This window comes from Contarinia nasturtii, unplaced genomic scaffold, assembly GCF_009176525.2.
Source record: "Contarinia nasturtii isolate CC-2019 unplaced genomic scaffold, AAFC_CNas_1.1 Cnas_scaffold_695, whole genome shotgun sequence".
Classification (NCBI taxonomy): domain Eukaryota; kingdom Metazoa; phylum Arthropoda; class Insecta; order Diptera; family Cecidomyiidae; genus Contarinia; species Contarinia nasturtii.
The window spans coordinates 5,567,782-5,594,397 of NW_022198046.1; the positions used below are offsets into that span (position 1 = coordinate 5,567,782).

The following is a 26,616-nucleotide window of genomic DNA, read 5'->3' on the forward strand; positions in this document are numbered from 1 at the left end:
AGGAATAATAATCCAATTCATTTTACCACAGAGAAAGCTTCCCTTGAAAAAAAAAAAAAATGGACTCACTATATTTCCACATCCTAATATAGAAGACCTTTTTCCGCGATTGATTTATGTTTGGAAAGCCATGGACTATGGGCCATAGGCTAAGAAAAAATCTAGGGGGTAACCGCGCTTTTAAATATATAGAAAGATGAACAAATTCAGGAGATTTCAACGAATTCAAGAGATATCGAGAGATATGAACGCAACTTTATATTTTTGGGGGATATTGTGAGATATTCTCATCTGAAAGTTGTTCTGGAATTGGGCTTTAGTGAATCCTCAGGATCATCAGAACTGCTCCCAGTTCTGGAAGCGGGTTTTGGTGGATCCGCAGGATGGACCAGAATACTTTGAGATATTTGAGTTTTAATCAGATTTTGAGAATAAAATTAAATTTTGGTGAATAAAAATTCGCGATTACCCCCTAGGAAAAAATATTGAAGTTTGAAAATCGGTGCAGTTGTCTCCAAAATATGGCTTCAAAATTTAGTTTTACGAGCAAAGATATCGCCAAATGATGACGTTGATCCCCGAAAAATCTATATTCTGATTCAAGAGGTCAATACCTTTCCAACGATGTTTAAAACGTCGAAATCGACCGATCGAAAAATTCAGCGTTTGAAAAATTTCATATTAAATTCATATTTCATTTATTACTCGTGCGAACTGCCGTGTCAATTGGGCGTATATTAGATGAGATTATTGGAATTTATTGCATCAAATGGTCAAATAAAGAACAGAATTCTTAATTTAACCCTCTAATGCATTAATTTTTTTTCGACATGAGAACTATTTTTCTATGATTATTTTGGTTTAAAATTCCTTAAAAAAATAATCGAAATTCAAAAAATTTCATAGTTTACTCAAAAAATGCTATTGACAAAATTAGAGAACAATCGAATCCATTGTTTAAACTGCTATAAAATTGCTATAAACGAAGAGAGGAATAATTTTTTTGACAAATTTCTGTTTTCGCGTACATCTGTGTGTATAATTAAACCTAGGGGCTTAATACGGCAAAAAAATTCACAGGAATTCACGTAAATTCACACTTTTGAATCGAGTGGTTATTGATGAGTTCGGTGAATTCGTGTGAATAGAATGAAATGTGTCAAATTAATAAAGTGAGGTTATGATAACCGCAATATTTTTTAATTTATTATTTTTTAAATATTTCCGATTGTTCTCGATAGAAAATCGCTCAAAATTGAAAATAAAATTAATTTTTATTAAAAAAAATATAAAAAACATTTACAATTTTGTTACACAAAATATAAATATTGCAGTAATTGCCAGCAGAAACTATTCACCACTATCTCACATATTTGAATGAAATCGCCGTAGAATTCACCGGAATTCATTCGTTTGCAGAAAAATTCAGTTAATTTAGATATTATTATAGAATTCAGTCGTTGAAAATTTTGAATTAAGCCCCTAGAATTAAACAGCCGCTTTATGTTCTATTGTCAAATGACCGGCAAATGAAAGCCTGAACCCTGCTGAATATATTAATATATATTTAATTCATAAATAGAATCATTTGTTTTAATTATATATTTTAGACAATAATTTATACACCCTGCCTAAAGGCAGGGCTATGCACTAGAGGGTTAAATGGTATAAACGGAATCTTTTTATTTGTCACATATACGTTCAATTGATGTACTCATTTAAAATTTTTCGTTTTTAAAATTTGTGTTTGCACTATTTTTATGGGAGAAAAATTGAGAAACATTGAGAAGCGTGTAAAATGTTTATTATAAATTGACTGAAATATCATTTTTTCATATTTCAATAAATTAACGATTTTTATTTGAAATAATTGACGAATTATTTTGATGCTATTAATAATTTATTCTTGACGATAAAAAGTTACAAGTGATTGTGACTACACCATAGAACATTTGGCGATTTCATTAACATATCTGAATGTTAACAAAACATAGAAATGGATTAAACATCGTATCCATAAAAAAGAATGCAACAAATGTGGTGACAAGTCGTTGTACTTGATTTTTTTTAAAAGAAATTTCATTACAAAAAAAAAACAAAAATTGACAACAATTTTTAATAATCCATAATATGTTACAAATTACTTTTCATAATATAAACTCGAAATCTTCTTCTGAATCGTCTGTGTTATGCTTCGACGTTGAATCAGACGCTGAAAAATGAAAACAGTTGTAAATTGAGATAATGACTCATAGTTAGTTAAGATGTTTTATAGTTACCAATTGAATTTGATGTCAAGTCAGTTCGCGGAAAATGTTGCGATTGTGAAGTTGTTGTAGACGGACATGAACGCCACGGTGTTTGACTTGTTTCGGTTATTTCAAATAATGGTTGACTACCGGTGCTAATGATGTCACTCTTAAGTCTTGCACATAACTCATCAAATTCGGTCCGTGTCTTGCATATAAAACACAGAGCTAATGAAGGATCCATTTTCTCAAAGTTTATGCGAGCCGCAAATTTTTGATGATACGTTTCGTCAATTTCCATTTCGCTTGCTGTCAATTTATCTTTAACACTGCCACACTGGAAATAAATTTAAAACTTGTCTTCGAATCATTTCGTATTTAATAAATACAATTATGAATTTTATACCTTTTGTGTTGTATGTGGGTCCAAATATAGTGCTTCGTCACCAACGTAACCAATGAAATAATGGGCTTGATTTGGCTTGCCACCAATAAGACCAACTGTGCCGGGAATTTCAAAGCTTTTCTTTAAACCATTTATATAGATTGGATTTACTTCACTCAGTCCAAGACGTAGCGGAATGATCAAAAGTAATGGTTTCCATGTGTCGCCTTTTTCACATAATTTAACTGGGACAGTACATTGAATTTTTTTCATGAAAATAGAAAGTTTCAATCGTTACAATTACAAAACATAATACCATCCATATTTTAAATACTCAAAATTCATTAAATGTTTAATGTGCAAATCAGATTGCAACATTGTAATATGTTGTGAATGATATTGTGCAGAATTGAAGAGAAAGGTAAGAAAAATATGATTAAAACATACTTATTTCTTGAATAACAACGTTATTATCCATTGCCACGTGTATTGTCAAACTGCACCAATCATCGTATTTAACCAATTTTCTAAGCAATAAAAATAATATGATTATGTCAATTGTAAGAAAAGTACATAAAAAACAATGGAGCATTTCTGATACATACTTGAGAACCTGTGCAACTGTATTGGGTCCAAACCATTCACCTACACGTTTATCTTCTGAATCACCCATCATCGCAATTTGATGTATCGAAAACGGACTCTTTCTACTGTCTTCAAATCTGTTTACAATCTTTAAATAGGTGGGATCTCTGTGCAAAAAATATCATTGATATTATTGTTGCAATTTGGAGCGTTTTCATTAACATTTTCTATACCTTGTTTCACTGTGCCAAAACCAATCTCTACCTAAATGCAATTCTAGAAGGGACTGTGCAAGTAACATCTGTCCACATCGCAGCATGCAGCCCCACCCTTTGTCAGTTGTTAACTGGGGTCTTCCGAGTGGAACAAAACCTTTTCGATACGTGCACCATACTCGTGATTGAACATCTCGTCTGATAAGTTCAAGCTCTAATTTCACAATAAACAATACATAATATTACACAAAATCGATTCGGTTAAATTACCTTTTTTATAATTTACCTTGGATTGCATTATATTTTCGGCCGAGAATCCACACGGGATTATTGGTTTTTGGTATGTCATCGGGTTCGATTGAACTACTGTCTTGGGCTAAATAATTTTCAAAAGCCAGATCCATTCTTCTAAGCACATTTGCGTATAAATCTCCGAGTCGATCAATTTTTCCTGCTTTATAATAACAATTTCACACCGAAAATGTATTTTTTTCGCTTTCTCAATTGAGATTAGCTGCCAATTTTTTGCCAGTTTCGATTATCTGGAATTGTTACGCTTCTATTTTTCTTAATTTTTAATTGTTTTCGAAAATTTTTCTCACATAAAAATATTACAGACACAAATTTTAATTTCAAATTTTAAAAACGAAGAATTTTAAATGAGTTCATCAATTGAATCGATAAAAAAAAATTTTAGGGCAAAAATTGATTGCTCTTTGATAAACAATAATACAATGAGAAAAATTTGACAAACAAAACGCTCAATACAACAAAGCAAAATAGAAGCACACAATAAAGTAGTTGACATTTCGTTTTGAAGTAAACGTCATCGCAATTTTCTGTTATCACCTTTATTTCAATTCTGTTCAATGCGACCAACATTTTTTTTTCAAATTCACTTTTTCAACAAAGTTTTCAACTTCTCTAGAGAGAATTTTCGATTTTTATGAAAAATATTAACAAAATACATAAAATATCATTACTTTTAAAAAAATAATTTGGAATATATTTACTCACATTTACCTTTGCTCACATATGTGTAGACTTGTGTAGAACCAAAACTTACCACAGACGAAGAAAAATTTTCACCACATTCATTATTCTCCTGTGAGATTATGAAAGTAACACATGAAAAACAAGAACTACTGTTTACCAATCTAATTGGAACTAATAGAATAATAAAGGAGGAAATGAACTATGTATATGTGAGAAATAAAAAGACTCCGTGTATGCCATTTAATTTGAGAACTTTGTTCTTTATTTCATCATTTTGGTTTTTTTTTTATTGATATTCATCCATTACATTCTGAGAGTCTCAACTAAATTGAAAATTTAATCTTTGGTTTGAATGTATTTGATGAGGTCGACAACACGGTTGGAGTAACCGTATTCGTTGTCGTACCATGAAATGAGCTTGACGAAGGTGTCAGACAATTGAATTCCGGCCTTTGCATCAAATACCGATGAATAGGTTGATCCAATGAAGTCCGATGAGACGACTTCATCTTCGGTGTAGTCAAGAATACCTTTAAGTGGACCTTCAGCGGCTTCCTTAATTTTTTGCTTGATTTCATCGTATTTGGCTGGTTTACCAAGACGGCAGGTCAAATCGACAACCGAAACATTGGCGGTTGGGACACGGAAAGCCATACCAGTCAATTTTCCGTTCAATGATCTGCAATGAAAATGGAACGAATCGATAACAAATATTACGATTACACATTGAATATTTGAAACAAAAAAAAATCACTTACGGGATAACTTTGCCAACAGCTTTGGCGGCACCAGTAGCGGCTGGAATGATATTTTGTGCAGCACCACGACCATCACGCCACAATTTACCAGATGGACCGTCAACAGTTTTTTGTGTTGCAGTTGTAGCATGAACTGTAGTCATCAAACCTTCAACAATTTCGAAGTTGTCGTGGACAACTTTAGCCAATGGTGCCAAGCAGTTGGTGGTGCATGAAGCATTTGAGATGACTTGGTATTTTGGATCGTATGCATCCAAATTGACACCGCACACGAACATTGGTGCGTCGGCTGATGGGGCACTGATAATAACTTTCTTTGCGCCGCCAGCCAAATGAGCGCTAGCTTTGTCGATGGTGGTGAATACACCAGTTGATTCAACAACGTATTCAGCTCCAGCTGAAGCCCATTTGATGTCTTTCGGGTCACGTTCGGAGAAAACGACAATTTTTTTACCGTTGACAACCAAGCAACCACCTTCGGCGGTGACGGTACCCTTGAAACGACCATGAGTGGAGTCATACTTGAACAAGTAGACCATGTAATCAACGCCAATGAATGGATCGTTTACGGCAACAACTTCGGCTCCCTTTTCAACAGCAGCACGAAGCACGAGACGACCAATACGGCCAAAACCATTGATTCCGATTTTCGACATGGTGAATGTTTTTCTGCAATAACAAAAAAAAAAAAAATATCGAAAAGTATGAGATAATTGTGCACACTATGGACGCTTTAATTTGGAAAATTAAATAAATTCATTTTTCATGCGAGAACGGCGCACGTATTATGTGCGCTGCAAGTTGTTCGCAACAAAAATGATAGCAAGGTCATTGAAGGTTAAATTGTTGTGCAATCATACGCTAACGCACGTTCTTATACAAGAAGTTCTTCACATTATCACATTCACAAAATCACCGAATTTACCGAATTTACCGAATTTTATCAACATTTTTTCAAGCAAAAGATTTTAAATTGATTTGTTTTGAAATTTTATCAAATACGTTTCAATCGAATTCTATAGAATATATATTGCTTAAGATACACCATGTTCTTGCTCTTTTCAAAGAATGAAAATTATGAACACTGAGAAAATAGAACTTTTTCATTAATTTCATGCGATAATGGGGAATTTTAAGGGCAATCAATAAAGTTGCTATCAAATTTGGTTTCGAAATCATTTTTGCACGTTGATTTTTCCAAAATCTTTTCAAATTACACAACAGCAAGATAAATTTGATTTTTAGTTTTTTCTAGCAAAAATTATATTTTATACTTATTTATTGTATTTGAAGTATAGGTTTGCTCGAAAAATTAAATGTTTTCTGTTTATATGTTGTTTTTTTTTTAATTAACTCCAAATGAAATTGGAGGAAAATTTTCTCGAAATTATTCTATAACTTACTTGCTTGGATATGACTTTACACAACCGCTTTCAAAAGACGAGTGTCATACCAAGGGCGAATTTTCAACCAAACGACCGATGTCGGCCTATCATGTGACGATGTTTAACCAATCACGACGCGTGAAATTGTTCAATACACAGAAAGTCCTATTTCATCATTCTATAGCAACAATAATCAATGTACAGGCAACGTATTCGAGTTAGAAGTTTGAGAAATACCAATACAGTGTACTTTTCATAAATGCTTCCTTAAGTACTTCTGTGTCATACAGGTACAATTTCAACAAAGCAATTTCTATTTCTTCCTCTGTATTTCAGAATAAAAATGAACGATTTTAAAACTTGGAAGAAATCGTATTTAAATTACACTTTTATAAACGAAATAAAGAATATTTCAATCGTAGTTTGATTCATTTAATGTCATATCGTTAGTTCATTTTAAAATGAACCCATTCATAAGCGTTTCTATTGATAAATCATTTGAGCATGATTCGTGTACATGATATGCACTCGTTATTTGTTCATTATTTAGTTGCTGCTGAAGAGTTTTAACATATGTAATAAAGTATTTTGTATACGTACAATGACTTCTTCGGCTTTGCGATGCTTAAAATGCGTTGATCATTTGAATCGTAAGCACTCGAATGAATTTGAACCGTCATCTATCATGCGGAGATATAGCTCAGTGGTAGAGCGTTCGACTGCAGATCGAAGGGTCTCCGGTTCAAATCCGGATGTCTCCTATATTTTTTTTTTCATTTTCATCCAATCAACTTCAATTGAATTTTTCAGTAGTCGGCGAATGCATGGGAATTTTAAAGATGAATTAAAAAATATCTGGTTTTGTATTTAGCTAATTGCTTTATTTCGAGACTATATCTACTATTTTGTTTTACCAAAGAGATCTGGAAGAAAAACCACACTTATTTATTTAACATAATTTCGAGATGATTGGTTAAAATCAGACTTTATTTCGTTAAGACAATAAAATACAAGTGCATACGTTGCTTTTCAAAAAATGTTTTTTTGTTTATTTTCCATTTACAGAATACAATGAACAGAATGTTTCATTAAACTGTTATGTGTTTGTGTGTTTTTGTGTAGATTCTTACCAATTGTTTTCTTCTTTTTGTATTTTTTGACGCTTTGAAATAATTTTATTTTCCGTTGACAAATTGACATATTAAAACTTGTTTATTTTGAATGTAGATGTCAAGCTCAAGCTAAATAAGTCTCTTGATAATACTATATCAGAAACATTGTTACTTAGCTAAACATAAAGAACTATCGGTCACTAATCAATTTTACGAAAATGATGAGGGGAAAAAGCATTAAAAGAATGTACAAATGTGGACTTACACGAAAAAAAAAACTGACCGTTTTTTTTGTTCTAACTATTATCACCTGTGTTTTACAGGGATAGCTAAATTTCTTTTACATTTTGTGTCTATGTTAAATCGATCAATATCCGGTCAATGAAAAAAAAAGGAAATAAATGTCGGTGAAAATGATAAAGTTGTTTTCTATATATATAGTATTACCACCATTGTAGGTGTGTATGAAATATGAATGACGGAAATTAAATGAAATGCCGTCACACTTAATAGACGCTCCCAATCATAGGCAGGAGCATCCATAACTATCATAATAATTAAAGTAATAATAAAAGTACAGGTTAGAATACAGTAATTTTTTGTTTTAGGTATATTAACGTTAGACTAAGGGGATCATTAGTTTCAATGTTACGCGGATCATTTTTTCCCTTTTCTTCCTCTCAATTCATTTTCATTATAGTAACTTACTATTTTTTTTTTATTCTGATAGTAAATTATTTAGCTTGTTGTTCCTTTTCTATTATTGTTTTCCTAATGTATTTCTCGAACGATCCCAATGAAACTTACTGACATAAAAGTATAAAAAAATCACTTTTCTTTTCGTGACATTTTCATCAGAAAGATGAATGCGTAAATTCACTCATTCTAATCGTTCAATTTTATCAACTCTTACAAAAACCACGATGCTGTTTTTGAATCTATCTCAGATTCTGAGCTAACTATATCTTCACATATTTTAATTTGCTTCTCTTGTATATTATTTCGAAATGATGTCATCGTGTTTCATTGGTGAAAACAAAGAAACAAAATGATGAAAAAACTCATTGTCTCGTTTGAGTTTTTGTATTGTGTGTGTGTGTGTGTGTTTGTGTGTGTGTTGAGGTTCTTAAGCTAAATATACATAAACTTTTCTATCTTCTGGTGTCCGAGCCAAATATTCTCGCTCGATTAGTCCTTCAATTCGTTTCTTGATCACTACCGGTGACGGAAGGAACCGGCTTCGCAACTGAGTCGTTACATCTGACACCAATAGATTATGCTAAATTGGAAATTATTTAAAAAAAAAAAACAACTTAATGGGGATCCTGTGGCAAGAAACTTCATGTTTTTTCGAATATTCCGCACTAGACTTGTCGGACTTCACTTCTTTTTGCAAATAACATAATTCAAATCTTCAAACCCTCAAATTATTAAGCGAGAAACCAAATCCGAAAAGCCTTATTGGCATGCAACACTTACCGCCATCTTCTTTCTCGATTTCATTATTCGAACAATAGCGGCTTCAATTTCATGTTTTCGATCTTCTTCTACCTTGCTACGTGTTTCTTTGTGCTCTGGTTCCGATTCACCTTTAGCAGCAACTGTTTGAATCTTAACTCTGAATAAATCCAATAAAAAAGATAAGCAAATTATTCATTGAACGTAAATCAGTGATGTTTAGATACAAACCTGTGATATTTGGAGACAAAACCATCGTTGATGTAAAATTCATTGCTTGCTTCGATTTCCTTTGTTTTTGCCGCCCGCACTAATAGACGTTGAGCCGCTTTGCCCATTGACAATGACTGCAATGCACGAATCAAATCTTTTTCGGGAATTTCAGTTTCTTGCATAATTTCTTCGTAAGTCATACGTTGACGGGTGTTGAACAACATCAAAATACACATCTGAGAAAAATGACAAATATATGATTTAAAGTTTTTTTTCCACTCAATAAAACGGAATTGATTTACATACCTGATAAGTTGATACTTGGAGAATGTGTTTGCGAGTAAATGAAGCCACATTTCCAACAGGTCCATCACTTGGTCCGGATGTGCTTGACGATGATTGTACACCGTTTGCATCTGGTTTTGACGATTGAATTGGCGGAAATACTGCATTTATAAATGCCGTACCTATTTTTAAACGATTTTAAATTAATTTTAAATAGATATATTTCATTTTAACCAACATTACTCGACATCAACACAACTAATTGCAGGAAGGTTGATTCAAGCAGCGATAAAAACAATAACAAAAAAGCTACTTACCCATTTGTGGTTGTAGCGTTAATTGACGACCTGAATGTTGTGCTAAGTAAAACTTTTTGAACGTTTCAAAAGCTTTCTGAGGCGCTAGTGGTATGTTACAACTTTGAGCCGACTATAAAACAAGCAAAATTCCATTGATACACCATTTAATTTGTGTTAGAGTGAAAATGCATTCAACGGTGTATACCTGTGTTGGCCAAAAACCTGTGGTTAGGATTCTAACTGTTAGATCGACTCCATTCAACGATATGTTGTTGCTGTTGACGTGATTTTTGAATTCTTCCATAACCGTATTCGATAATGTCATATCCTTGAACATGCCCTCTAGTTTCGAGGTAAACTGGCAACCACATTCAGTCTGCGGTAAGACAATAAAAATACAATTAAAATGCCATCATTTCAACGATGTACGATTGAATTTACCTTAAGCTTCGAAATCATATTCTTTTCCGAATCGTCGGACACTGATTTATTAAGTAGCAAACGTTTGGCTAAATGTGATTTATAGTATCGTTCGAATACATCTTTTTCGAGTAGATACCGGAAGAGTACCATTGTTTTGTCTAAAACTGTTTCGATTTCTTGTTCAGTCATCTGTAAAGAGAATGAATAAAGAAGGATAATAAAGCACATGTGTTTATTTAACGAAATTGATATCAATTTAGGTACTTACACCACGACTGCTCTTTTTCAATTTATCGTCAATAAATAGTGACAAATATTCGGGCGATTTGTTATTCAAGTTAAGAAAATGCTCAAAATCGGATGAAATCATGTTCTTGAAAATTTTGTCGTTGTTGAATGAATGTACCAAAAAATGATTGAAACGATCCTTCAAATCGAGTAAATTTTGTACGAATGTAATGGGATTCGTTTGTTCGTCTTCTTTAACGGTTACCAATTGGCGACCTTGTTCTCGTAAATAGCCGGAAACTGCTTCGGCAATGGTCTTCAGTGCATCATCATTTAAGCGTGAAAACAATTTATATATGCATGCCAAATCTTCTGTCTTTGTATTTTTAATCATGTGCACAACGCCGCTATTTTCCATTTCAACAATTGTTTTCATGTGTTTATTTATTAATTCGTCTTCGACAACTTTTACGATGCGTGGTTCGGTATCTTTGTCCAAATACAATTTTGCACGTTCTGATTCTTCCATAATGCGACTTTCCACCTTTTTTATGTAAACACTGGCATTATTTTCCGACAAGAATTTTTGTGATTCCATTTTATAGAATGAGGCGGATTGGGTAAGGAATGGTCGTTCAAAGTCCTCTTCATAAACCCAACGGCTGTCAATGCCAAGCACAGTTAACATTTGACATGCATTTTTTATCGCCAAATGATCAATAACTTCACCTTTTCGTTCTAACATCACCATATCCAATAGTGTTTTACGCAAATGATCACGAATTTTACCATGTCGAACCACCTAAAAGTTGAAAGAGCACACAACAAACACGTTAAACTAATACGATTTCGAATAAATTACAACATTTTCATTGCTTTAGACTTACTTGATCCCGAAAGATGATCAAACCCAAATTGTATACGTTGTCGAATTCATTTTGTTTCACATATACACGATCCATATACATTAAAATATCCCGAATCATAACCATCGACGTTTGGTGATCGGTCCAAACTTGATTCAGTTTCTGTAGTAAATTGCTGTGCAAGCATTTTAGAACGTCGTCACGAACCTAGATTAAAAAAAATCTCATATCATCGAAAAATTAAATATTTTTGAGAATTCTGTAAGGTCGTCTGGTACCTGTTTTTCTAAATGTGTAGTAACAACTTCTTTCAGGCCTGTGTACAAACGTTCGCCATGCTTATGCAGCACCATTGTATATGCATTTCTATACAGTTCCTCAAATGAGAGGCCCGAATTGTTTTTCTTTTGAATCTCTTGTATTGCACTACGTAGAAGATTCCAAATGGATTCTACGTATTTTTCATCCATATTCATCTGAAATAAAAGCAAATGTCACATTTTAGCAACAATCACAAACAAACGAACAAAAAAACGAAATTAAAGGTTCTAATAATGTTCGTTCACACCATTTCTTCTACCATATCAATATAATTAACGATTGAACATCCATCGCTTGGACTATCACCCTTTTCTCTTAATGTTTCATCTCTTGAATGAGCCATTGCTTTTTTGTATTAACTAAGGATTTCACAATTTTATAATGAATAGATATGTCAAATATGGCTACTGTGACTTTTTGAAAATTGTCGACGTTGATTTGAGATTATGTGGGGACAAATTTTTTTTGAATGTGCATAGGGGATAGGTAAAAAAAACTACAAAATGAATGAAAAAAATAAAGAGAAGCCAACGATAATCTACATAATCATGTGTTTTATTGAGTTGATTGAACTTACTGGGAATGCGCGGATACGCATTTTGCCACCTTCCCTCTTTGGCGGATTATTTCGAATCATATTTCCTGATGCCCAATTTGATGGTTCAATTTATTGTAAATGTATGTGTTCACTTGAGTTGATTGACCGTGAATACTTGTGAATTAACAAACAATTAAAATGTTGTCTTTGTTCTCGCCAAAAACAGGAATGGGATTCGATCGTTTTAAGCAAACAATAATATTCATTTGTTCATTTATTGTGAAGATTTATCATGTAGTTTCTGTGAAGATAAAGAGATTTTACGTTTTAATTTTTGGACAAAAACAAAGGATTTCTACTACGTTAATCTACGTTTAATTTGATTTAAAATATTAGTTCATTAAAGATATTAATTCTATTCCATATATTGTGCTCTCTTTTCCATAGAATCCCCATTTTTTTTTCAAACATTTTTATGCATGAAATAATAACTCAACGTTAATTACTACATTGCACCTAAAGTTAATTGATTATTTATTTTCTTTCACTTTCAATGGCGAAAAAAAACAACAAGAAAAAAATTGCCGTTTTCGTATGGAGAGAATCAAGACGGTTCAAAGTGGAGAAGAAAACGAACGAAAGAAAAACAATACACTGAAAATGTATACATTTGTTGCGGCTGATATCCCCTCCCACACAACATTCAGACGCTGTGGAGTGTGTACATATAAATGACACAATACCAAAACAACCAAATACAATACTAAATTTAACATCAAGAGACAAAGTGAATTTGTCCATTTTCTAATAAAAAATAAATATTACGTATTTTTTTATTATATTTAAATTGCACAGAAACTTTGATATATTTCAGCGATCTCTCAAATGAATTTTCATGATAATTTGCACCATCTTATTGCCAACTTTATTCTTCTCGCTAACAATACCGAAATTTATTCGTGAACGAGACAAAAAAAAAACAGTTCACTGTCAGTCGAATGGTATTAAAACAAGGTTAAACCGATCGTTTTTGTTATTGATATAATTAATGGATATTTTTATCGAAATGAAATGAAAAAAATAAATCTCTTTCTGCGACTAACCAAAAATCATGAAATGTCAACGACATGAAAAAAAAACACGCCAAACCGACTTGAATCAAGTTACTTGATACACTTGTATATATAATAATAACCGTTCGCTTACATGTACACTTACAGCACACAAACGGCAATCAGTACGGTCAAACTGAACGGAAGCTCAAATATAATAAATACACAATCAATTTCATTGCTAGAGAACTTAATTTCTTTCTCTCTATTTCATTGATGCTGTTGTTGTTTGCTGTGCAAAACGCACACCATTATTTCCAATGCATACCTATTTTACTGTAAAAACATGATTTATATCATGCAACAACTGTTCATTTTTCCTCAATGCAAATAAACAAAGGAATATAAATAATTTTACATTATCTTTGTTTCAATTGAAAGAATCCCGAACTGTCTTTTGTACCCAATTTCAAAACATAATAAAATTTCAATAAAATTTGTTCAATCTTCATGTACTAGCGCACACATAAGCTTATACACACTTACACCAATGCTATTTGTAATTAGTTCACGATACAATTTTTATTTTTGTCATTGCAATGAGAAATATGGCAAAATAAAACCAAATAAAAAAAAACAGTCAAAGAGAATTTGAAGTGACAAAAAGAGAATGTCTAGACCAAAACTCAACTCAAAGAAATCTAAAATGAAAAATATAAACGACACACTGGAATTGTCATTGATATGTGTTCGTTTATCTGTTTTGTATTGATATTGTGTTACGTCGAGTCTTTCTGATGCTAACTCATCATTACAATCAAAATTATACTGACTAGGAGTCAACAGCAGCAAAACAGCACCAGAAACAACAACAATTAAATATTGCACGTCAAACTAATTCCACTTGAAATGCCATGATTTGGACAAAAATTGTGTACGAGAAAATGAATATAAAACAAACCTTTTTATGATCCATTCTCAAAAGATGAGCTCACATTTGATTTCACATAGACAATGATGACGGCACTAAAAAAATTTAACATTAATTTTCAGCACCATTCAGTCCTTTCTATTCTCAGTGCATATATATATATATATATAAATTACCGAAAATCCTATTTATATAAATTTCTAATGCACGGCTCAATCAACTCAAAATTTTATTAATCTAATTATTTTGATCAACAAAATTCAACACAAAATTTGTTTTGTCTCTTCAAACACTGACAGTAATCTAGATATTTTTTTTTTTTTTATTGGATAATGAAAATAATGAAATGTACTCTTTTCACTCAGTCATGGTGTTCTTTCGAATGGATGATACAAATACACCGATGTTCGCTCGTATGTATATGATTTTGCTTTTCACCCGTCTCATTTACTATGCAAAGCATTCGACAGCAACCAACAATATCATGTTTCCATGTGTGTGTGTGTGACAATTCGCTTCTCTGTTGCTTTCATTTTTCGTGTGGCGATTATTCGAAGTGTGAGCAGGCGAAATGAAATCCAAACTGAAGTGTCAAACACACATTAAATACGTTTAATGCAACATTTCTTTTTTCGCAAATTGCAAATTCGTTTTAAATATTTCAAGAAATATCTAAAAATGATGATCTCTATATTTCGATTAAATATTAATGAAGGGGATCAGTAACAAGTGATAAAATGATATTTTTTGGATTTTTCGGTCAAATTGACGGAAATATTTCAGAGTGAAAATATTTTTGATATTTTTGAGCACCATAATATTTTATTCGTCTTATGGATAAACAATATCTATTATGCAAAGATACAAAAAAGTTGACATTTTCATATGCAAATGTTTTTCTTTTCATTTAGAAAAAAAGGGGTCAATAAATATTTTTTGTTTTGTTTTATATTAGTTATTATATATTAAAGTCATTGTAAGCCATAATTTGCATAATAAAAAAGCATCATGTCCATTCTTTTAATTATCTAAATTAAATCTTACAACCGGTTTCAATTGTTTTTCATTTCCTACCTGTTGACCGTGCAACATATTTTATGTAGGTTTTTTTCCCTTATTTGGTACAAAAGTGGAAAATATTTTCAACTTTTACTGATTTAAATTTGTTCATATGATCAAAGCAAGAACTAAGAAAATGTTCGTTACATAAAAAAAATTCATCTTCAAAACGATGTGAAAAAAGGCAATTTTGTCAATATATGAGACGCATATTATTAGATAGATAATATTGTATTGTGAGTTTGTGTATTTTTTCGTCATTTTTATCTGTACTGACGATGGGAACCCGATTGATGCAATGACTGATTCCGACTTTGTGATACATTTACGGGCGGTGTTTGTTGTCTTATCGTACGAAATATGTCATTTGCGTTGGCCGCTGTAATTGCTGCATCCTTTGCAGCCTTTGACATTGGCACAATTGACGGCCGAATTGTCTTATTAAAGAGAGCATTCGATATGGCTACGACTAAACTGAAGAATTTCAGCTGATAATTACTGAAATTAAAACACAAATTATTTAACAAATTTATACAGAATTTTGAACGGATTAGCGAACGAATGAAGTATACTTACATTGCATTTGTGACTGGTGTGGCTTCGTTGGCGCTCAATATACTGAATGGGAAAAGTACAGCGAAAATACATCCACTGCGAAAAAAAAAGAATGTAAAAAACGGTCAGTTGGATGGTCAAAATGGATGGCAATATTTGAATAGTACAAACCTAATAGTTATCGATGACGTTAGTTGAGTTAAAATCGTCATAATGGTGCCAAAGCCAAGAAAATACGGCCAATTATTTTCAATATATGTTAAACGCTTATGCAGTTCCCATCCCATATTGCACCATTTGTATTCAAACGAATACAACGAATACAGCAAACATAAGTGAACATTTGTTATGATACCGAAATAATTAAATGGTAAAACATTTACGACCATACTCTGGATTAGGAACAACGTTTGTACGAGTAACGAAAAAAGCGTATCAGCTATGATAACACTAAAACTGACAAACAATTGCGGTTGACCTTTGCGAAATTTGTACGCTGAATCGGCAATATCCTGAAAAATATCAACAATTATAATTATCATAAAAGTCAATGTGCGATCGATCAAATAATTGTCGCTCGATAACTCACCTGAAACCATAAACTATTCACGATTTTACTTAAGATGAATAACGGCATGACCCAAATCATGCCAAACAAAATCGATAGAAATGTAACAATGTAGTTGCCGATGATAGCACCGTTGCCGGGATTTTGTGTAAACATCCAACTGAGAAATACCCGAATGATTGGCAATAAAACACATTCGAAAAATATAATGCTAAGGCCAAAAAAACCGCCATTCAATAAACAACACTGAAAAACTCGCTTCAATAAATTGGATTCCCTGCAAACGGATAAAAAAAAATTTGCTTAATGTCATTACGATAATTTCAAAAAATCAATCGATCAATACATACTCTTTGAGTTTGTTAAGTTCACGTTTGTTTGCATGTGTTTGTTTTTTGCTACGTTTGCCAGTGTGTGTACTACCTGAGCTGGAGCTACTTTCTTCCAATTCACTGTTCTGTTTGTCATTTTGTAGTGCTGTGCTGCTGTATGTGTCTCGAATAACGATAAATATTAACGACACACCTTTCACACTATCCCAAACACCTCGTAAATATGCCTTAAGAACGCTCTGCAAGAAAAACAACTCATTATTCATTCGATTCGCATAAAATCTGATCAAGAACGAGAAAAATGTAAAAATAAATAAATAACACTTACATTCAATGGATCCATTTAAAATAAAAAATTCTTTATCTACTTCATATGAAAACGATATGCGAATCGATATTTTCTTTTATCTTTGCAACCTTTTATTCTTATGAAAAGTGCAAAGAAAATGTGTAAAACGTCACTTTGTTTTTTTTCTTTTTTTCTCGTCGTGTATTTTTATGTACAAATATGATGTGGCTCTACATGTGTCACATAAATTGTCGTAATGCGTGTTACTTCTAAATATATTGCATCAGTCGTATATTGAACTACAACTATGTGCGTTACAACCAGTTGTAACGTAAATATATTCACAGAGATAAGTGCTTCAAATGTCACGAACTTAACAAATAAAAAATCTACAAATTTTTTATACACAACAAATTATTTTTAAAAAAAATATATAAAAATTCGAAGCGAAAAAAGTTTTTGTTATGCGAAATCTACAGTCAAAATTGTATGAACGTTGTTGCGAGGGCAATAAATTATTTAACAATAGAAACACAGCTCTCACAAATACACTAATTGTGACGAAGAGAAAAAATGATAATATATATGTTCAGATCAGTCAAAAAAAAAATTCGTTTGATAATAATAATAAACAATAAACAGCTGTCGTTGTCTTCGCCGCCGTTGTCGACAAGACGATCGTCCTTTGCTTCGTTCACACACTAAGCAAATATGTATTGGCAAAGGCGCACTCTTGTTTCGTGCACGATTTTACGTCGGTCAATTCACCTTCTTTGTTATGTTCACGATGACGAATGAAGAAAAAGGAACATAACACAAACAATGCCAAAATGTCATTCCAGCACACATTTAGACACTTCGATGGGTGCGTCTAATGTCATCTACAATTTCGAAATTAAATGATACATGTACTTTTTTTATTTTTTCGAACTTGTTTTAATTTTTATCGCATTGTTTAAAAAACAACAACATTTTGTCTACACTAATTTTCATTACGTTGAATTTTACAAAAATACATTGGACCACAATTTGTCGGCAACTGAGGCAAGACCAATTGTCCGAATTTTAAATTTTTCGAATCTTCGAAGAAAAATAATTTCTTGAACGGTTGCAACACATTCGTTAGATCTCTGGAAATTGGAAGAGAATAAATAATAATTTAGTGGTAGTTTAGCCAACATTAAAATCACAAAACCATCTATTGATGCATTGAATTTTTTTTCGAAATGAAGTAAAAGTACTTACTTGATAGTGGTCGTAATGTGATAATCGGTGAATGCTTTGGTCAATGCCATATTAACGACACCATCATTTTGAATTGGACTTAAGCTACATGTTGAATAAATTAATGAACCGCCTGGTTTGAGTAATTGCAAACAATGCACAAGAATCGATGCTTGGTATTCAGGCAATTGCAAACGCTCCTTCACTCGATCTCCTCTGAATAAACTGTTTTCATTTACGTTTACAGATAATCGATCATTTGAACATGGCACATCAACCAGGATCTGAAAATGTTCAATTTAAGCATATTTTTACCAGCGAAAGAAGTATGGTGCCAACAAGAGCTCTGACTTTAAATCTAAATTTCATAAAGTACCTTATCATATTTGGAAAACTCGTTAATTTTCCGTATATCGTTGTTCCGAACAATACACCGTTCTCCGTCCCAATTGTTTTTGAAATTAGGTATATATTGTAAGAATAATTTGTAAATTCGATTCATGCGTGACAAACTGTTGTCGTTGCAAACAACAACTTTTGGCAATAAACTTTGAAGAAGAATCAAACTTTTTCCACCAGGAGCTGCGCATGCATCGAGCACAACGTCATCTGGTTGAACATTTAACATAAGAGGTGGTAAAATCGAGCCTGCGTCAAGTAAAAAATGTGAAAGAACTTTTGTGGATGCATTTTTTGGTCTTGAAAACCGTGAAATATCGCCCTTTGGATACATATACAGGTCCAATGTTTTCGGAAATGCGAAATCCGATTCAAGCTCAATTTTCAGTGGAAAATCAACGGCCGTATTATAATATTGATAGTGATCAGATTCCGGAATAAAATCTTCCATGCCTTTCAATTTTGTGGCTGGTATGAATTCATGTAATCCCATCACACCGACCTCCGCCGAAATCATACGATTGAAATCATACTCGGAATCTTCATCCAGCGATTGTTTCAGTGATTTTTTATAGTCAACAACATGTTTCACATCAAGAACACGCGATGGATCCTCTATTCTCTCTAATGCAAGTTTTTCCTCTTCTTCGTCAACATGATCTTGGTAAATCGATCGAAACTCTGTCTTTTGCTTTTCTTGCACAAATTTATCCAATACTTTATCAATGTTTGACGACAGTTTTGCTTGTTCTGGAGCATCAGCAATGGCATTTGGGTTATAGTACAAATCGAAAACTTTCCTCAAATTAACAGCACCATTGAGTTCCATTTGTTCTCTCGTTACTTCAGGATCACCGTAATTGTTAACGAGTGCAACGAATTTATTTTCACAAAGCAAAGATGCTCGAATGCTACCCCATCGTGGTCCATAAACTGATTGATAAAAATCATCAAAATGCTTCAAAGCACGGTCGGTTGGCTTCTCCTTTCTCTTATCACGCGGTTTCAACTGTACCAAAATGAAATATTACAGTAAACTGTTAATGTAATGTTCTCTTATTTTAAAATTAACTTACAAATAGGCCGGCTTTGGTCTTTTTAAACCGCTTCACAATGTGTGTTATTAAAGGCTGTCGCCCCAGCATTTTATATTGTTTTGATCGTTTCAGAATCGTAATTTATTTGGTTTGAATTTATTTATATCGAACATAACCTCAAATCGATTCTTATCATCTGTCATTGAAGTCGCCACTTGTTCGATGGACTAAATGCGAAACACAATTTTGACACTTCATCTTCGAACGAACAGAAAAATTTACGATTCCATTCAATTTCTGTTTTGTTTACGTGAACACTGACATCAAAAGATAATTTTAAATATTTTCGATATTTAGTTTTATTTTGTTCAATGTATTAGATTTATTGTCAACATGGTTATTCACGGTGTTTATATAGTCAGCAAATCCGGGGGATTGATTTTTAATCATGATCACAGCATTCCACGAATAGAAACTGAAAAAGTATTCAATTATCCAATTGACTTGAAATTAGATTATGATCCGAAAAAGGTATCGGTGGCATTCGGACAGAAAGATGGTATCACTGGTAAGTGTGAATTGAAAATAGATATCAACAACACGATGGTTTTCATTGATACCTTTTCATGTTTGCATTCCAGTTGGACACGTTCTTAACTCTATAAATGGGATGCCAGTGAATGGAAGCACACTTGAAGATGGCAGAAATGTAAAAGAAGTCTTTGAAAATGCCAACGAATTTCCGTTAACGCTCAAATTTGCCCGCCCGAAAATGACCACAAATGAGAAAATCTTCTTGGCATCCATGTTCTATCCTTTGTTTGCCATTGCAAGTCAATTGAGTCCGGAACCGAAAAGTTCGGGTATTGAAATTCTCGAAGCAGATACATTCAAATTGCAATGTTTTCAGACATTGACAGGTAATTTCTACATCCGGAAGAGAGTTCCCATTCTTTTTTGTCTCCTATGTCCTTCATTTTTTTTTTTAAATCCAAAATCTACAATTGAAAATTTCGTATTTTCGTAGGAGTAAAATTTATGGTTGTTGCTGAAACAACACAAGCTGGCGTCGATGTATTACTCAGACGTATTTATGAATTATATGCTGATTATGTACTCAAAAATCCATTCTATTCACTTGAAATGCCGATTCGATGTGAGTTGTTCGATACAAATTTGCAAGCACTATTGGAGCAAATGGAAAAAGGGGGCGTGACAACTATTTAATATCATTGAAATATCGATTTAATAAACAAAATAATTTTAAGTGCAGAAAATTCAATTTATTTTTATTTCAAATTTCATTTCATGCAGGAACAGTATTTCTGCAAAAGCAAAACTGAACAAATTACAAACTACAATCTACTGTATTTGTTAAAACAGTTCATCGGGTGGTTCTTCTTTGACTTCCAAAACAGTATGATAATTCGATATGGCGATGTCCTTTTCAAATGCACCGTAATTTACCGAATGGCCTGTATTTTGGTCAATGGAGTGTGCATTTTCATTGAAACCTTTGAATTTTGTGCATTTTTTAATGTCAACTGAATTTTGTAAAATATTTGTAACCGTTGAGTGTGTTAAGCCAAAGAACCATTCGCCTTGTGGTTGTAATTCCGAATTTTGGCCGGTATTTTCGTTGATGTTTTGAATAAGAAGCGCATGACACAAGTCGGCTGTTGGACCGTGCATTATAGCTTGTGGATCCCACTCGGGAATGATTTCAAAACGTGGAAAATCACCATTTTCTGTGATTCGGCATGTGTACAAGCCCTTTTCGTCTTTGTCTTTGATGTGTGCATAACTGCGTGTCGATATGAAACCAGATGGATAAATCCAATTTTCTGTGTGGTAATGGGGTCGATCGTAGATTATCTGACCGATGCTAAGAATTTTCAGTGCACCCAAATCAATGGGAAATGATGATGCGTCATTTGAATCAAGCGATACGATATCCGATGGTTGGGTCGCTTGTTGTTTTTTCGCTCGTTTTTTATATGGCTTTCGAGTTGATTGAGTTGCTGTTCCGGAATCGTTTGATTGTTTTTTGCTTAGTTCCTTCGCTAAATCACTGTCTTTGTCCATAAGTCTTTTTAGCAGAAAACGACGCTCTTCCTTCACCGATACGATACTCTCCTGTACCTGAGAGACCTGGTCACATAAAGCAGCATTTTCCTAAAAAATGATATAATTTCAAATTATGGTGAAAATTGAATATGAATGAAATGTATTTTAGAAGCAACTTACAAACACCAAATTCTCAATAAATTTTTTCAATTTTTTAAGTTTCTTCTTGTATTTCATATTGATTGCGTTTTGTTGCTGTATGGTGGAGTAGATGGCCATTTTAATTTCGTTTCTCTTCAACAATTGCTTTTTATTCTTTTTAAAGTTTCATTTGTAGAATAACCACAATGAATCTACGCTCGATACACAAACACAACTCATACACAAGCCTAATTTCGGAATTCGAAGTGTCAAAATAATGCGAGCAATTCGCCATCTTCCAGTTCGCCGCAAAATATTAAGAAAAAGAAACACTAAACTAATTTATACACAGTACGGTTTCAGTGTAAATATATGTCACTGTCAATGCGATACTTTTTTGTTATCAAAAAAAAAAAAAAAAATAGACAAAGAATCGTAATGCTATAATAAAAATAATTTATTCAAAAGTGCCGAAAATGGGTGTATAGTTTTGAATTTTCCATTGACGGCGAATCATAATTACGATTTTAACGTTTACATTGTGACTTTGAACAAAATTAATTTTAACAGTGAAAAATGAGTGATTTGCAAACGAATGCAAATGAAGAAATTGAGATATACGAAGAAGCAGCTGGTACAACATACGAAAGTATGCTAATTACGACCGACTCCTTTGAGGAATTTTCACAGGAATTGAGTGCCAGCCTGGATGAAGATGGTTCACCGATAAATAAAGTTAAATCAATCATCAATGAGATTCAGGGCAATGATAGTTCAGCAACTATTACAAACAATCCAAAGGTTTCGTCATCAAATATAAGTGCATTAAGTGAATTTGGCAGTCAAGATTTGCTCGATCAAAATGACGATAGTGTACTTTCCGGTGATTATTTACATGATCCAGACTGGCTGAGTCAACGTGAACATTTTTTCGTTTTAAGTTCAGCTGGAAAACCAATCTACTCTCTACATGGCAACGAAGATAAACTTGCAACATTGTATGGTGTCATGCAAGCACTGGTTAGTGTAGTACAAGCAAATCAAGATGTGATTATGTCGATTCATGCCGTCGGCATTAAATTTGTGTTCCTGTTGAAAGGCCCATTAATTTTAGTTGCTGCGTCGCGACGAGATCTAAGTGTACAACAAATCCAATTACAACTTACGTAAGACAACAAACTATTTATGTGTCACTCAATTCCACTTTAATAATGCTTTTTTTCGCTTCTTCTTTTCATCTTTACAGCGATGTTTATAATCAAATTTTATCAACATTAACACTGTCACACATGACGAAAATTTTCGATCAACGAAAAAATTTCGATCTCAGGAGATTATTAGCGGGCAGTGAACGTCTTATCGATCATCTTCTTACGAATGACAGCCAAAAACGAGCGTGCAATAAAAGTAAGATTGTATAACAATTTACAGTTCAATTGAATGAATTTATTGATTTTCTTCTTCTTCTCCTTTATAGTTTCAAACAATCCATTCATATTTTTGACACACTCCGTGCGAATTTTACCATTGGCCTCGGCTGTACGCGAATCGATTATTACAGCGATTCAACAAAATTGCTCAAAAATTAAGAATTTAGTATTTGCCGTTTTGATTGCCAATAATAAACTAATTGCATTAGTTAGAATGAAAAAGTATTTTATTCATCCGGCTGATTTGAGGTAATTTCAATTTAACTTCAAAACTTTCAACCAGAAATAATTATTAGTTTTTAGGAAACTACTTATTACTTGTATATATTTGAAAAAATTTCAGATTAATTTTCAATCTGGTTGATTGTTCGGAAAGTTTTAAATCGGCCGAAAGCTGGACGCCGATTTGCTTGCCGAAATTTGATGCTGATGGTTTTCTACATGCTCATGTTTCATATTTGGCCGATGATTGTCAGGCGTGTTTGTTATTATTATCGGTAGAAAAAGACGTTTTTTTCACATTGTCAGATGCCAAACAAAAAATAACCGAGGTAAACACATGAGACTCACTCATTTTATATTACTATGATAAATATTACGTTGCATTTTTACATCATTCACAGAGACTACGACGTAGTAATGTATTGAAATTAATCAATGATGCCATGAATAGCAAAGGAATTAATTTACGAACAATTGGCATACCGGAGATTCGTCATTTTCTATACAAATCGAAAACGAATGCTCAGCTATTGTGCTCTGAAATAAATGTGCCGTATAATACACCCGAGGAATTCAGTCGATTGGAATCACTTTACTATGACATTCATCATCGCATTCATAACAGCAATCGACCTACAAAATTGATTTATCAACTGCACGAAAAGGAAATTATTTTGGCCTGGGTAATTTAATTTAATATTAATTTTATGCATTTGATCATTCAAATGTCGTATGTTTCTATTCCACATTTTAGATCACGAACGGTTATGAGTTGTACGCTGTTTTTGAACCAACTGTCGATAAAAGTGTTGTTATTACGTTAGTGAATAAGTTATTGGGCTGGATCAAGAAGGAGGAAGAAATGTTATTTATTTTAAATGCGCCAACATTCTGACCCAGGGATAAAAGTTCATTTTTAAAAATATTTGGCGATCAAGCTGAATCATCAGATGGCTAAAAATGTCTGTGAAAAAAAAAAACAATAAACAAAAAATGTTTCTACCTTATGCTGTAATTTTTTTTTTTTTTTTTGAAAATGTATTTTCCATTTGCAGCTTATAAGGCAGATAAAAAGGATCGTGATACAATTCCAGTATTTTTTTATTATTATGGATTGTTTTTTATTGAAAATTTCTTGCAATAAATTATACAAAAAACGGGGGGAAAGTGATGAAATTGTAGACCAGAATTGTACGTGCAAAATTGATATAGTTAATGCTTATAAAAAGTTCTAATACTAAAAACATAAAACGGAGATGCTGACAAATTGTAATTTACTTTTTTCTCTTGGACTCTTGAGTTTTGGCTGCTTTCTTTTTCATGTTTTGTAAACGTTTATCGGCGCTTATGATATGAATGTTGGGCGTATGGATATTTGAATTTGATGAGCTTTTGCTGCTGCCACCACTGCTGCTGCTGCTCTTTTCCGAACTTCGTTCGCTGGATCGTTCATGTTTCGATGAGTGATGTGACGATGATGAGGACGAATGATGGTGATGATGATGCGAGTGGTGGCGCGAAGAAGATGAACTTTTCGATTTACTTGATGACGACGAACTATGTTCTTTCTCTTTTTTCGAGCCACTCGATGATGAATGACTTCCAAAGGTACCGCTTGATGTACCTGTTATTATAACATCAGAATTTGACGAATTCGAAGATGTTGGCGATGACGAATTGTTCGATTTACTTGGTGAACCGATCAAATGTCCACTTGATGTTTTAAACTTTTTCACTTTACAATTGCTACAACACCATGTTGACTCTTGTCCATTTGATAAATCGGAGTCTTTCAACTGCGGTGGATGACATTCTTGATGGTATAATGAGTTGCATTTTGTACACTCAATCAGTCTATTCTTTGCACTAAAATCAATGCGCCGACAAATGATACAGGATAAATCGTCAAATAAACTATTATGTATATTTTCATCCATTGCATTGTCATCGACAGCGGCGATTGTTGCATTGGTCATTGTATCGGGTAATGAAATAATAACTGGAATTTCTTGAGTTTGACCACTTGAATCGGTCGTTATTACTGTGGTGGTCGATGTTGTATTTGTGGTTGCAATAATTTGCACTGGACTCGAACTACTTGAATCACTTGATTTGTTCGATGAACGTCGTACCGAAGCCGTTTTAACAACACCACTTCCTGTCGCCTTACTTTCCTCAGCTATATATTTTTTGCTCAATGTATTAATCAACATTTTATTTGGGCCATGCTTTTGTTTGATCACGTCATCGAGTGCTTTGCGTATATTCTCGGCCGCATCCGCACTCGACGAATGTAAAAATTTTAACGCTTGCCGGAATACAGGATCCAATTCAACACTTGTAGCCATTTCAATTCAATTCAGCTACCAATTAATGTCGTTTCATTCGATAGAAAAATATCAATTGAGTTGAATTACATAAAAAATGATGAATGAAATGATCAAAACCCAATTGGCAATGAAATTAAAAGTTGTTTTTTCTTCTCTGTGTCACACACACACAATATGCAATCAGTATATCAACGGCTCTGTGGGGATCTTCTCGTGCGTCGCCTACCTCGTTTGTCAAACGACTGAATCGACCACTTAAAATTTATTACGATTCTGTATGTGATTTCGCTATGCTTTGATTTGGAAGCGTACATGTCATTCAGCCGCTCATTTACATCACTGGAAACATTCGAACACATATTTTTGAGGTTAAGCCCATTTAGTTCGAAAAATAAATTTCGAATATAGCAGCGGCAAATGCACTGCCTACAAATTTTATCTGCATTTGATTTCAATTTATGTTGAGGAGTTTTTTTTTTTTGGAAAGATCAATTTTAATTTTTTAATTAGTTAAACTTTTTTTTAGTACAAATTGCTAGTTTTTCATCATGTTTGAAAAGCATTCGCAAAAGCGCGCCGTTTTCAAAATTAATTTGGACTAGTTAGCTTTTTTGAATTCATTATTTTTCAACATATTTTGATGTAATATCGGGAGAAGTCTCAG

At 33.0% G+C, this 26,616-nt stretch overlaps 9 protein-coding genes and 1 non-coding gene across 11 annotated transcripts; 3 read left to right on the plus strand and 7 right to left on the minus strand.

Annotated features, from left to right (window-relative positions):
• Positions 1-2,102: 2,102 nt before the first annotated feature.
• Positions 2,103-4,109, minus strand: LOC116340908 (cysteine protease ATG4B). The gene is made up of 7 exons (XM_031767658.1): positions 3,721-4,109; positions 3,453-3,648; positions 3,240-3,386; positions 3,082-3,161; positions 2,656-2,879; positions 2,280-2,586; positions 2,103-2,212 (listed from the first exon to the last, which is right to left on the minus strand). Exons 1-7 carry the CDS (start codon positions 3,836-3,838, stop codon positions 2,148-2,150), a joined length of 1,137 nt encoding a protein of 378 aa, XP_031623518.1. The 5' UTR covers positions 3,839-4,109; the 3' UTR covers positions 2,103-2,147.
• Positions 4,110-4,662: 553 nt separating this feature from the next.
• Positions 4,663-6,690, minus strand: LOC116340577 (glyceraldehyde-3-phosphate dehydrogenase). The gene is made up of 3 exons (XM_031767132.1): positions 6,592-6,690; positions 5,189-5,857; positions 4,663-5,109 (listed from the first exon to the last, which is right to left on the minus strand). Exons 2-3 carry the CDS (start codon positions 5,842-5,844, stop codon positions 4,767-4,769), a joined length of 999 nt encoding a protein of 332 aa, XP_031622992.1. The 5' UTR covers positions 5,845-5,857; positions 6,592-6,690; the 3' UTR covers positions 4,663-4,766.
• Positions 6,691-7,262: 572 nt separating this feature from the next.
• On the plus strand, positions 7,263-7,334 carry Trnac-gca. The gene has a single exon. It is a non-coding gene; the product is annotated as a tRNA-Cys (tRNA).
• A 432-nt stretch (positions 7,335-7,766) lies between these two features.
• LOC116340912 (cullin-3) lies at positions 7,767-14,693 on the minus strand. Of its 2 annotated transcripts, XM_031767662.1 has the most exons (13): positions 14,476-14,693; positions 14,330-14,394; positions 12,356-12,617; positions 11,736-11,933; positions 11,479-11,664; positions 10,632-11,393; positions 10,382-10,552; positions 10,146-10,316; positions 9,959-10,070; positions 9,663-9,823; positions 9,375-9,592; positions 9,165-9,303; positions 7,767-8,964 (listed from the first exon to the last, which is right to left on the minus strand). In XM_031767662.1, exons 3-13 carry the CDS (start codon positions 12,413-12,415, stop codon positions 8,812-8,814), a joined length of 2,331 nt encoding a protein of 776 aa, XP_031623522.1. In that variant the 5' UTR covers positions 12,416-12,617; positions 14,330-14,394; positions 14,476-14,693; the 3' UTR covers positions 7,767-8,811. The 2 variants fall into 2 exon arrangements, with proteins under 2 accessions (XP_031623522.1, XP_031623523.1); XM_031767663.1 differs by lacking the exon at positions 12,356-12,617.
• A 504-nt stretch (positions 14,694-15,197) lies between these two features.
• LOC116340837 (etoposide-induced protein 2.4 homolog) lies at positions 15,198-17,896 on the minus strand. The gene is made up of 6 exons (XM_031767539.1): positions 17,142-17,896; positions 16,832-17,052; positions 16,503-16,758; positions 16,085-16,425; positions 15,935-16,009; positions 15,198-15,856 (listed from the first exon to the last, which is right to left on the minus strand). The coding sequence occupies exons 1-6, from the start codon at positions 17,154-17,156 to the stop codon at positions 15,622-15,624; spliced, it is 1,143 nt and encodes a 380-aa protein (XP_031623399.1). The 5' UTR covers positions 17,157-17,896; the 3' UTR covers positions 15,198-15,621.
• Positions 17,897-18,020: 124 nt separating this feature from the next.
• On the minus strand, positions 18,021-19,970 carry LOC116341185 (5-methylcytosine rRNA methyltransferase NSUN4). The gene is made up of 4 exons (XM_031768108.1): positions 19,802-19,970; positions 18,703-19,734; positions 18,348-18,610; positions 18,021-18,232 (listed from the first exon to the last, which is right to left on the minus strand). The coding sequence occupies exons 1-4, from the start codon at positions 19,868-19,870 to the stop codon at positions 18,085-18,087; spliced, it is 1,512 nt and encodes a 503-aa protein (XP_031623968.1). The 5' UTR covers positions 19,871-19,970; the 3' UTR covers positions 18,021-18,084.
• A 35-nt stretch (positions 19,971-20,005) lies between these two features.
• On the plus strand, positions 20,006-21,039 carry LOC116341187 (trafficking protein particle complex subunit 4). The gene is made up of 3 exons (XM_031768110.1): positions 20,006-20,330; positions 20,404-20,682; positions 20,790-21,039. The coding sequence occupies exons 1-3, from the start codon at positions 20,156-20,158 to the stop codon at positions 20,987-20,989; spliced, it is 654 nt and encodes a 217-aa protein (XP_031623970.1). The 5' UTR covers positions 20,006-20,155; the 3' UTR covers positions 20,990-21,039.
• On the minus strand, positions 21,024-22,221 carry LOC116341186 (transforming growth factor beta regulator 1). The gene is made up of 2 exons (XM_031768109.1): positions 22,010-22,221; positions 21,024-21,937 (listed from the first exon to the last, which is right to left on the minus strand). The coding sequence occupies exons 1-2, from the start codon at positions 22,106-22,108 to the stop codon at positions 21,137-21,139; spliced, it is 900 nt and encodes a 299-aa protein (XP_031623969.1). The 5' UTR covers positions 22,109-22,221; the 3' UTR covers positions 21,024-21,136.
• Positions 22,222-22,364: 143 nt separating this feature from the next.
• LOC116340907 (vacuolar fusion protein MON1 homolog A) lies at positions 22,365-24,615 on the plus strand. Its single transcript, XM_031767657.1, has 6 exons — positions 22,365-23,136; positions 23,217-23,377; positions 23,448-23,649; positions 23,744-23,951; positions 24,024-24,305; positions 24,377-24,615. The coding sequence occupies exons 1-6, from the start codon at positions 22,547-22,549 to the stop codon at positions 24,515-24,517; spliced, it is 1,584 nt and encodes a 527-aa protein (XP_031623517.1). The 5' UTR covers positions 22,365-22,546; the 3' UTR covers positions 24,518-24,615.
• A 143-nt stretch (positions 24,616-24,758) lies between these two features.
• LOC116340971 (integrator complex subunit 12) lies at positions 24,759-26,204 on the minus strand. Its single transcript, XM_031767755.1, has one exon. The coding sequence runs from the start codon at positions 25,968-25,970 to the stop codon at positions 24,897-24,899; it is 1,074 nt and encodes a 357-aa protein (XP_031623615.1). The 5' UTR covers positions 25,971-26,204; the 3' UTR covers positions 24,759-24,896.
• Between the last annotated feature and the right edge of the window lie 412 nt (positions 26,205-26,616).